The 10971-nt window shown below is 47.9% G+C and overlaps 1 protein-coding gene across 1 annotated transcript in view; it reads left to right on the top strand.

Annotated features, from left to right (window-relative positions):
* Positions 1-5010: 5010 nt before the first annotated feature.
* The window catches only part of SFSWAP (splicing factor SWAP), a 125277-nt gene continuing 119316 nt past the window's right edge, over positions 5011-10971 (top strand). The window contains exon 1 of the mRNA XM_056859526.1: positions 5011-5312. Within this exon, the coding sequence (XP_056715504.1) occupies positions 5011-5312 (302 nt within the window). The remainder of the gene's footprint in view (positions 5313-10971) is intronic.

Genomic DNA, 10971 nt, shown 5'->3' with positions numbered 1-10971 from the left:
CCATTGGAATATCAAACAGACAGACAGATAGAACAATCCTAAACTGTTACACCCCAATTCAATAGCGTTAGAAGGGTATAACTCTGCTTAGGATGGCACTGATAGTCTTTTGGTTTTCAAAACTTCAGAGAGCAATCCTGAACAGGACTACTTAGAATCCTACTGAGGGTTATTCAGTGGGGATTACCCTCGAGAAAGTGTTCTTAAAGGTAAAGCATGCACCAGGTCATTACTGGCAAAGTGTTCTTAAAAGTAAAGCAAGCACCGGGTCATTCCTGACCCATCGGGTGACATCACCTCCCAATGTTTACAAGGCAGACTATGTTTACAGGGTGGTTTGCCAGTGCCTTCCCCAGTTTTAGGATTGCATTAATAAAATCTTAGCATAGTGCATTACTTTCTGATGTCAAATACAGATGTTTTTTTCCCAGTGAGGAGGCCTTCAATGAACATGAGGTAGGAGGACTATCACTGCCTCTCTGTTTCCTAGCTTGCTTCCTGCATTTCTCCATCCTGCTCTTCTATACGTGGTCCTCCATCTTCTCCTCACAAGAACCCTGTGAACTTGAACCAGGTTTGGCTGAGAGTGTGTGACTGGTCCAAGACCGCCCAGCAAGTTTCCATGACAGGGTGGGGATTCAAACCTGGGTCTCCCAGATCCTATTTACAGATTACAACAACGCTGTAAGCTTTGTGCATTCTCCGCTTCTAAGGAAACCGACCTTGCAATAACATCCCCAAGAAACATTGCTTGGGAAAGCAAGGGGGCTGAGATCCTGGATACCTTGGCGGTTACATCATTGCTCCTCCCCTAAATGGCATATTTTCCAAAGTGTAAGGCAGTAATTATTCATTATATGACAAGAGGTAAGGGGAAGGCAAAGACATCGTCAGATTTATTCCTAAGTAAACACATGCTCTGGCAGAGGTCTTTAATGCAAAGAGCCATCAGCCCCTCGTTCTCTGCCAGTGTTTGCAAATCACCTAATCCCCACAAGCCTTAAACAAAGAAAGAAGTCCTTTAGCAACAGTAAAGTAGTGTGAATGCAGAGGGAGGCCTTCGAGATATCCATTATTGTGAGAGGTCTTTCAACTTTCCAGTGATTCAGGAAGCAGGTTCATTCTCTAGAACACAGCCAGAGGTCTAGAATGAAATCCAGGGCTGGCCAGCCAGATCCGGCTTGTGGAACAACATTAGTGACACACACACACCACCACCATCTTTGCAAATTTTCAATGAGATACAATAAAATCTTTGCCAGCATTTCCCCTTCATTGGTAAAATAAAATTGCTTTCGAAATCCGAGGGAAATAGATTCCAAATACAGATAGAGCATCTCTCTCTGGGCTCGGATGTAATCACAGGAAAGGTGCTCCAACCCCTTAACCCAGGGATGGGGAACCTCAGGCCCGGGGGCCGTATGCGGCCCCCGAGGAAATTTTTTGTGGCCCTCGGGAACTCCGTGGCCCTGCCGCGGAGGCCCGGCGCAGGGTGGCCCTCCCCAAGGGTGTTCCTGGGGCCACGGCTTGCAGGGGCACTGCGGCACCCTTTGGACCTCCTCTCGCCAACTGCTGTTGGTCCGTGAGAGGAGGGGGAGGGACCCTTCACCCAAGGCTGCCCCCTATTGCCACAGCATGCAGGAACGCCGGGGCACACTGTAAGCCCCTCTCGCTGCCTGTCGACAGGCAGCGAGAGGGAGAGGTGGGAAAGAGGCCCGCGGCTCCTGGCGGTAGAGCATGCCCGCAGGAGCTGATTGGGCTTCGGGGGGCCTTTTGTGGACTCCGGGGGGAGGAGGGCATGGAGCCTGGGGCCCGGTTGTGTGGGGCCAGCAGGTGTGTGTATGTGTGTGGGGGGAAAGGCTTTTCTCTCTCCCTTTCTGTCTCTTTGTCTGTCTCCCTCTGTCCTTTTCTTTCTCCCCCTCTTTTCACTTTTTTCTCCCTCTCTCCCTTTTCCTCTTTCTCTGTTTTCCTTCCTTCCTTTCCTCCCTTCCTCCCTTGCCGATCGACCGCGGGCCCACCGTTTTCTCGGGCCCACCACTGGCTGCCCTCCCGCCTGGAAGGGGGGGACCGGGGAGCCCTCCAGGCCTTCTCTGCGTGGACTCCCTGGGGTTGCCAACCTCCAGGCCAGAGACTTGGCAACCCTAGCCTCTCCCCCGCCCACTCGGAGATCTACACCTGGTATGGCCCCTGAATGATGTTATAAATGTGCAAATGGCCCTTGGCAGGAAGAAGGTTCCCCACCCCTGCCTTAACCATATCAGACTGCCTTCACACACGTTGGCTAATGCACTTTAGCAATGATTTGAAAGTGGGCTTTCTTGTTCGCGCAGGAAAATACAGTTGCAAATGATTGCTAAAGTGCATTAAAGGTGCCAGCTTGGTGTAGTGGTTAAGAATGGTGGTTTGGAGCGGTGGACTCTGATATGGAGAACCAGGTCTGATTCCCCACTCCTCCATATGAGCGGCGGAGGCTAATCTGGGGAACTGAATTTGTTTCCCCACTCCCACACACGAAGCCAGCTGGGTGACCTTGGGCTAGTCACACTCTCTCAGCCTTACCTACCTCATAGGGTGTCTGTTGTGGGGAGAAGAAGGAAAGGTTATTGTAAGCCAATTTGATTCTGCCTTAAGTGGTAGAGAAAGTCGGCATATAAAATCCAGCTCTTCTTCATTATCCAATGTGTGTGAAAGCACCCTCAATTATCCTTGTCAGCATTTGTCTTCACCTGGGGCCATGCCAGGTGATTGTTGGTATTCTTCTTGGGAATAAGGGAGATAGGGTTGCCAGGGAGGGGTTCACTGGAGTTATCCTGGAGTTAAAGAGCCAGTGTGCTGTAGTGGTTAAGAGCGGTGGTTTGGAGCGGTGGATGCTAATCTGGTGAACCGGGTTGGTTTCCCCACTCCTACACATGAGGCCAGCTGGGTGACCTTGGGCTAGTCACAGCTCTCTTAGAGCTCTCTCAGCCTCACCTACCTCACAGGGTGTCTGTTGTGGAGAGGGGAAGGGAAGGTGATTGCAAGCCGTTTTGAGTCTCCCTTAAGTGGTAGAGAAATAGGGTCCCCAGGTCCCTCTTCGCCACCGATGGGAGGTTTTTGGGGCGGGACCTGAGGAGGGTGGGGTTTGAAAGGGACTTTAATGCCACAGAGTCCAATGACCAAAGCGGCCATTTTCTCCAGGTGAACTAATCTCTATTGGCTGGAGATCAGTTGTAACAGGAGATCTCCAGCTAGTACCTGGAGGTTGGCAACCCTATAGAGAAAGTCAGCATACAAAAACCAACTCTTCTTCATCTACAAGTGATCTCCAGACCACAGGGATCAGTTCCCCTTGAGAAAAATGACCGCTACGGAGGGTGGACTCTATGCATTCACATCCCTGCTGAGCTCACACCATTCCCTAAACTCTAGCACTCGCACAGGTTGCCAGCCCTCCTGCCGCCACCTGGAGGTTTAACAATCACAACTGTGGTGACTCAGCAAGCCATCCACTAATACCGGAGGTTATACACCTATGTGTGGAACATATGTTCCATGAAATATTGTCATAGAATTGCCTTTATTGAAGAAGCTGCTGCGAAATGGGACAACTTACTGGAGGCCCATTATATCGGCAACTATGAACTTTGCAATTGATTGATATCAAATTGATACATAGCACTTATATTTGATTGATATTTTATACCATTATACCTGCTGTAAAAAAAAAAACTGTATTTTGCACATTTTTGTGACAACTATTGGAATGCTTTTGTTGTTACAAGTATTGGAATATATTCACTTGGCATACTGATTGTGTGTTTTCTTGCCAATAGTGCTATTGTGATTGTCAAACTATATGCTTAGTGCTCAAGAATTTATTTGATTACCACCTGGAGGTTGGCAACCCTATGAAACAGTGTCCTCCAAAAAGTCGTTTTTAACAGCCTTGCTCAGGTCTTGCAAACTGAGGGCCGTGGCTTCCTTTATAGAGTCAACCCATCCCTTGTTGGGTCTTCCTCTTTTCCTGCTGCCCTCCACTTTTCCTAGCATGATTCTCTTTCCCAGTGACTCTTGTCGTCTCATAATGTGACCAAAGTACTATAGCCTCATTTTAGTCATTTTAGCTTCTAGGGTCAGTTCAGGTTTGATTTGATCTAGAACCCACTGATTTGTTTTTTTGGGCAGTCCACGGTACCCGTAACACTCTCCTCCGACACCACATTTCAAAGGAGTCTACTTTCTTCCTTGAAGATAATTCACAGTGGGTAGCCGTGTTAGTCTGCCTGCAGTAGTAGAAAAGGGCACGAGTCCAGTAGCACCTTAAAGACTAACAAGAATATTTTCTGGTAGGGTGTGAGCTTTCGTGAGCCACAGCTCACTTCTTCAGGTACAGCTAGAATGTGAATCCATCGGTCTTTTAAGTAGAGGAGAGTGAATTCAGACAAGCATTAGTATGTAAATGTTAATAGTATGTAAATGTGAATAGCAGGCGTGATGGGATTAGGTGTGGTATGCAGAAGAGTCTGTGATGTCCAGGGGAGAGATGGGTGTGGAGAAATCAGCTTGGTAACGAGCCATGAATGCAAGGTCTTTATTCAGCCCAGGTAAATGCATTGACTTTAGTTTGAATATCAACTGTAATCAGCAGTTTCTCTTGGGAGAGACGCCCTTGAGCCACTCTCGTGCCTTGCTATTCCCTCCGGCACTTTCGCCACCTTCCTCTCCGGCATCCCCCCCCTTTTTTTTCCTTTCGCACCCTACCAAAAAAAAACCCGGGCCGCTTCCCACTTCCCCCTCCTCTCAACCACTCGCGTCCCCCCTCCAGCCGGCCCGTCCTCGCCCTTTTGTTCGTAACGAATCTGCCGAGCCGAACCGCCGACGCCTTTGGCTCGGCGGAAGTCCCTCCGCGGCCGGAAGTGGCCCGGCCGCCATTTTGCCTCCGGGGCCATGGCGAAGCTGAGGGGGGCGAAGCGGTGAGGAGGAGAAGGAGCGGCGGCGGGGGGACCGGAGGCTGCCGATTCTTTCGTCCCCATGTACGTCGGTCGGGCGAGCGCGGTGGCGGCGGCGGCGGAGGCCCGGCCGGCGACGCCGCCGCGGAAGATGCTGGCGGGCGGCGGCGGCGGGGGAGCGCTCCCGGGCGCGGCCTGCTCCTCCGCCCCGGCTGGGGGCCCTGCGGGCGGCGAAGGTGGCGGCGGCGGCAGCGGAGGCCGCGCGGAGTTGCTGGTCTTCGGCTACGCCTGCAAGCTGTTCCGCGACGACGAGAAGGCGCTGCAGCAGGAGCAAGGCCGCCACCTCATCCCGTGGATGGGAGAGGCCTCCATCATGATCGATAGGTCGGTGCCCCGAACCAGCCCCTGCCCGCCTCACGCTTCTGTTTTGCCTGGGGGGAATCGGGGAGGGGAGGGGAGGGGAGGGGGGGGGACAAACCGCCGCGCCGCGCGTGACCCTCTGCCAGGCAGGGCCCGAGGGGGGAGGGGGAGGGGAAAGGCGGGGGCGGGGCTTAGGCAGAGGAGCTGTCCAATACTTCACGGTGGGTGAAAGTACGACAGCCTCAGTTTAGTCATTTCGGCTTCTAGGGTCAGTTCAGGTTTGATTTGATCTAGAACCCACTGATTTGGTTTTTTTGGGGCAGTCCACGGTGTCCGTAACACTCTCCTCCGACACCACATTTCAAAGGAGTCTACTTTCTTCCTGGAAGATAATTCACAGTGGGTCGCCGGGTTAGTCTGTTTGCGGTAGTCGAAAAGGGCACGAGTCCAGTAGCACCTTAAAAGACTAACAAGAATATTTTCTGGCAGGGTATGAGCTTTCGTGAGCCACAGCTCACTTCTTCAGATACTGCTAGAATGGGAATCCATCTGTCTTTAAGTAGAGGCGAATGAATTCAGACAAGGATCAGTTATTCAGTTCTCTTACGAAGGAACTTCAAAGGGAGATTGGGAAGAGAAACTGCTGAATTACAGTTGATATTCAAACTAAAGACAGGGCATTGACCTGGGCTGAATAAAGACCTTGCATTCATGGCTCATTACCAGTGCTGATTTCTCCACACCCATCTCTCCCCTGGACATCACAGACTCTTCTGCATACCACACCTAATCCCATCACGCCTGCTATTCACATTGACATACTGTTGACATTTACATACTAATGCTTGTCTGAATTCACTCTCCTCTACTTAAAAGACAGATGGATTCACATTCTAGCTGTATCTGAAGAAGTGAGCTGTGGCTCACCGAAAGCTCATACCCTACCAGAAAATATTCTTGTTAGTCTTTAAGGTGCTACTGGACTCTTGCCCTGTCAAATATTTGTACGCATTCAAAAGGAGATGTGGCCCTGCGCGCGATCCTAGGAACGCCTCTTCTCTGTTGCCTTTATCAGCAGCTTTTCCCATCATTGTTAACTCCCCCCCCCCAAACAACAACAGAAAAAGATGTTTCACTGGCAGAATAGGAGACAAGCTGATGTAAAAAAAATTTAAGTTAGCAACTTTATAATTGCTACTGTGTGTGTATATATATATATATATGTGTGTGTGTGTGTACATATGTGTGTGCCCACAGCTGCAGTACTGCAGTCCAAAGCTCTGCTCGCGACCTGAGTTCGATCCCGATGGAAGTCGGTTTCAGGTAGCCGGCTCGAGGTTGACTCAGCCTTCCGTCCTTCCGAGGTCGGTAAAATGAGTACCCAGCTTGCTGGGAGTCAAGGGAAGATGACTGGGGAAGGCATTGGCAAACCACCCTGTAAACAAAATCTGCCTAGAAATTGTCAGGATGTGACGTCACCCCATGGGTCAGGAATGACCCGGTGATTGCACAGGGGACCTTTACCTTTACGTATATATATTTGTATGTGTATGTATATACACACACACATTGTGCAGGGGGTTGGACTAGATGACCCTGGTGGTCCTTTCCAACTCTATGATTCGTTGAGTCACTTACGACTCATGGTGACCCTATGAATCCGTGTCCTCCAAAACATCCTATCCTTAACAGCCTTGCTCTGGTCTTGCAAATTGAGGGCCTTGGCTTCCTTGAGTGAGTCAATCCATCTCTTGTTGGGTCTTCCTCTTTTCCTGCTGCCTTCCACTTTTCCTAGCATGATGGTCTTCTCCAGTGACTCTTGTCATAATGTTACCAAAGTATGACAGCCTCAGTTTAGTCATTTTGGCTTCTAGGGTCAGTTCAGGCTTGATTTGATCTATAACCCAGTGATACCTGGACGGAATAGTTGTGGTTTTTCCCTTCTACCACCATTGAGAAATGACTATGTTACCTTTGATGTGTGTAGGGCTGTGCGTGGGATTTAAAAGCCCCTGCTTTACCAAGTGCTGGTCCCTAGTTTGGTTTTTTATGGTGAATGTGTTGTGGGCTCTTTCTTACAAACATGTACATACGTGTGTGCATGCAGAATGTTTGACTGTAACACATATGAATATGTAACACACATTCATATGATAAAAGTTAGCCTTGTGGTCTAAGGAAGAAAGTAAAAAAGTAAAATATATGCGTACGTGTTTTTAAACATAACTCTTAAACAAAACTGTAAATGTGTGCTTATGTATGTTTTCGTGTATGGGATGTGTATATGTATATGCATGCATACAAAGAGCCAGTATGGTTTAGTGGTTAAGAGCGGCAGACTCTAATCTGGAGAACCAAGTTCGATTTCCCACTCTTGCACATGAAGCCTGCTGGGTGACCTTGGCCTAGTCGCAGTTCTCTCAAAACTCCATCAGCCCACTTAGAGACAGGCAATGGCAAACCACCTCTAAATGTCTCTGCCTTGAAAACCCTGTGGGGTCGCCATAAAGTCAGCTGTGACTTGACAGCAAAATCACACACATGCATCCACATACATATATTATGAAATTTTATTTGCTGTATGGGTAATTAAAAGTACATGCGTGTAGTTACATTACTGAAGCATTTTTAAAAACACAGCTGTCCACAAATGTGTAAACGTATCTATACAAGTGTGCATATATACATGTATTAGCAGTCTGAATGGTCCTGATTAGCCTGATCTCATCAGATCTTGGAAGCTAAGCAGGCTTGGGCCCTGATTAGTACTTGGATGGGAGACCACCAAGGAAGTCCAAGGTTGCTACACAGAGGCAGGCAACGGCAAACCAACTCTGCTCATCTCTTGCCTTGAAAACATGGGCCCATCCTGGAGCTTCCATGAGTCAGTTGCAACTTGACATCACCCAAATTATTGTTTTATGTACATGGAATTTGGACTGAGTTGCCACCAAGATGCTGCTACCACTCAGCTCTATCTCGTGCTTCCAGCAGATCCCAGGGTGATTGTGGAAACCTTGACTAGGTCTCTGGAGGCAGTTCTGGGATGGATGAGGGCGAACAAACTGAAAGTTAGTCCTGGCAGAACAGAAGTGCTACTGGTGGGAGGAAGGTTTGACCCAGGAATTGGGATATCTCCTATTCTGAATGGGATTGCGCTTCCCCTGAAAGAGCAGGTTTCTAGCATGGGAGTGCTGCAGGTCCTCGGTCTCCTGTTGGATAGACAGGTGGCAGTGGTGGCCGGACATGCCGTTCATCAGCTGAAGCTGATTAACCAGCTGTGCAGACCTTCCTGGGCAGGAAAGATCTTGCCACAGTGCTGCATGCCGTGGTAACAGATTAGAGTACTGCAATGGGCTCTACATGGGGCTGCTATTGAAGAGTTTCTGGAAGCTGCAGTCGGTACAGAATGCTGGGGCCAGAATGTGGATTGGAGTTGATCATAGGGACTGTATCACTCCCATCTTGCTCCATTTACACCAGCTCTTGATTTGCTACTGGGCCCAATTTGAGGTCCCAGTATTGACAATTAAAGCCCTATTTGGCTTTGGACTACCGTACCTCAAGGACTGCCTACTCCCTTATGAATATACCAGTCCACTCTGGTCGTGTTTGAAGGCCCTGCTTTGGAAGCCCTCACCATTCGAGGCGAGATTGCTGGTGACCGATCAAGGCCCTTCTTAGTCATGGAGCCAAAACTTTCAAAATCCTTTCCCCGGGGGATTTGTTTAACTCCCTCTACGGTTGTCTTCCACCAGCTGGCGCAGACGTCTTTGTTTTCATTGGTGTTCTCCTCTAACTGTTGTGGGCCCTCTTCCCTGGTTGTGGTGTTATGTGTGTCATTGTATTTATATACATTTGTTGCTGTTTTAATGTTGAGATGTTTTGATGCTTCCTGCCTTGGAGACCCTGTTTGGATGGAAAGGTGGCATAGAAATGTTTTAGATAAATAAATTTACACACTTTTTTTGAGTGCGTACATATATTTATACATACGTAAAATGTAGAATAATGTTGGCAACTCTAGATTGGCGTTATGACTTCTTTTTAAAAACAAGCCAGCTAGTTCTTGTGCCTCTTGCAGTAGCCTATAATGATAAAGAAAATTCAGCAGTGAATTTCATCCTTCAGTGGAAAAGGTGGAGGTGGGGAATGCGAAAACCTTCCCTTCTTGAAGTTCAGCGTGTCAGGACACATGAACAGAATCACTAGGATTAGCAGCTTTAAAAATGACTCTTCTCTTTTGCCTTTATCAGCAGCTTCAGGTACAACAATTAAGTGTGGGGGGCAGCTTTCCCCATCATTGTCACCCCCCAAACAGAAAAAAGAACTTTATAATTATCTATCCATCCATCCATCCATAAATGATGCAAAAAACCTTCCCTGCTCAATTTGTGCATATTAGCTGCTGATAAAAACACAGGGGCAGAGCAAATAGATTCGTTGTAAAAAAAAAAAAAAAAAAGCCCCAGGATCTGAGGTTTGCGACTTGTGGGATAATAGAACTGCCTAGGCTGAATAAAGAGCTTCTCCCATCCTCTTTTCCTCCCTGGCAGAGGGTTACTGTGTTACTGGGCCCACCCCCCTTGCAGGTGGAAGCAATCTCCTTTTCAAACCAAACTTCATAATGGCTTCTCTTAATAAACAGGAGGGTGACTTTTCTTGTTTGTTTGTACACCTGCAGATGAACCAAATGTATTGTATTTTTCTGTGGGTTGTGTATAGATTTGTAAGTCGCTTAGCCCTGGTTGGTGTGGTACTTGATCGCCTTTTGGTGCTGCTTTTCTGTGACATACACAGAATGTTTTTACACGCAGTCATGCCCACGTCAGCTTTCAGCAAGGCATGTCGCTCACAGACTAGTAATTTCAGGATGTGCAACTTAATTGTTGGTGGTGTTTCACCCGCAAATTATTGAGCTTTGTTCTCTTCTCTTATATCACATTTCAGTTGGGCTTTTTCTTCAAGGCTGTCAGAGGGACGTGCATCTTAACAGCAGTATTGAGAGTTCAGGCCTTAGGGCCACGCATTGAGCTTTGTGGTCGTCAGGGAGCTGATGCTCGGATTCTTGAGTCCAATCCCAGTAATTTTGATACGGAAACTGCTGTGGTATTTAGTAATATGTCTGACATGATGAAGGCTTGGTGTACTTGTCAGCTAATCCTTCAGTGAGTACAGTTGTTCCCAGAGTAATTTGTGGCCTGTTTGCCTTTTTGACGGACTGCAGAATTTTGTTAAAACTTGAAATCCTGATTGCTGGTCATAAAATGGAAATCCTGTAATAGTTTGTGGTTGGTGACTATCATAGTTTAAAAACCATGTAGATTTTTTGTTAGTTGTATCAAGTAGAACATTGGTACATATCATTGAATGATCTCTGGGTATGAAGCATTGACTCTCTGTAGTTCAGTGTCTGGTTGGGTAGGGGAATCTGCAAAGTGGGACTGAAAATGACATTTCAATCAGAGCAAGGTTCTCCATGAACTCAGCGCAGGGGAGTCTGAAGGGCTTTGGTTTGAAAAGGAGCGCTCGGCATATTGTAGGTGTTTGCTCTTTCCATTTCTCTTCCATACAAGCCTTGCCAATTAGCAATAATTTCAGACTGGGAACTGGGGCGGACCCCAGTTTTTACGATGGGATAAATATTCCAACATTGATATAACTAAATAGGCTACACTGAGGA

The sequence above is a fragment of the Euleptes europaea genome, chromosome 13 (assembly GCF_029931775.1).
Source record: "Euleptes europaea isolate rEulEur1 chromosome 13, rEulEur1.hap1, whole genome shotgun sequence".
Taxonomy (NCBI): domain Eukaryota; kingdom Metazoa; phylum Chordata; class Lepidosauria; order Squamata; family Sphaerodactylidae; genus Euleptes; species Euleptes europaea.
This window is presented reverse-complemented; position numbering and strand designations above follow the sequence as displayed.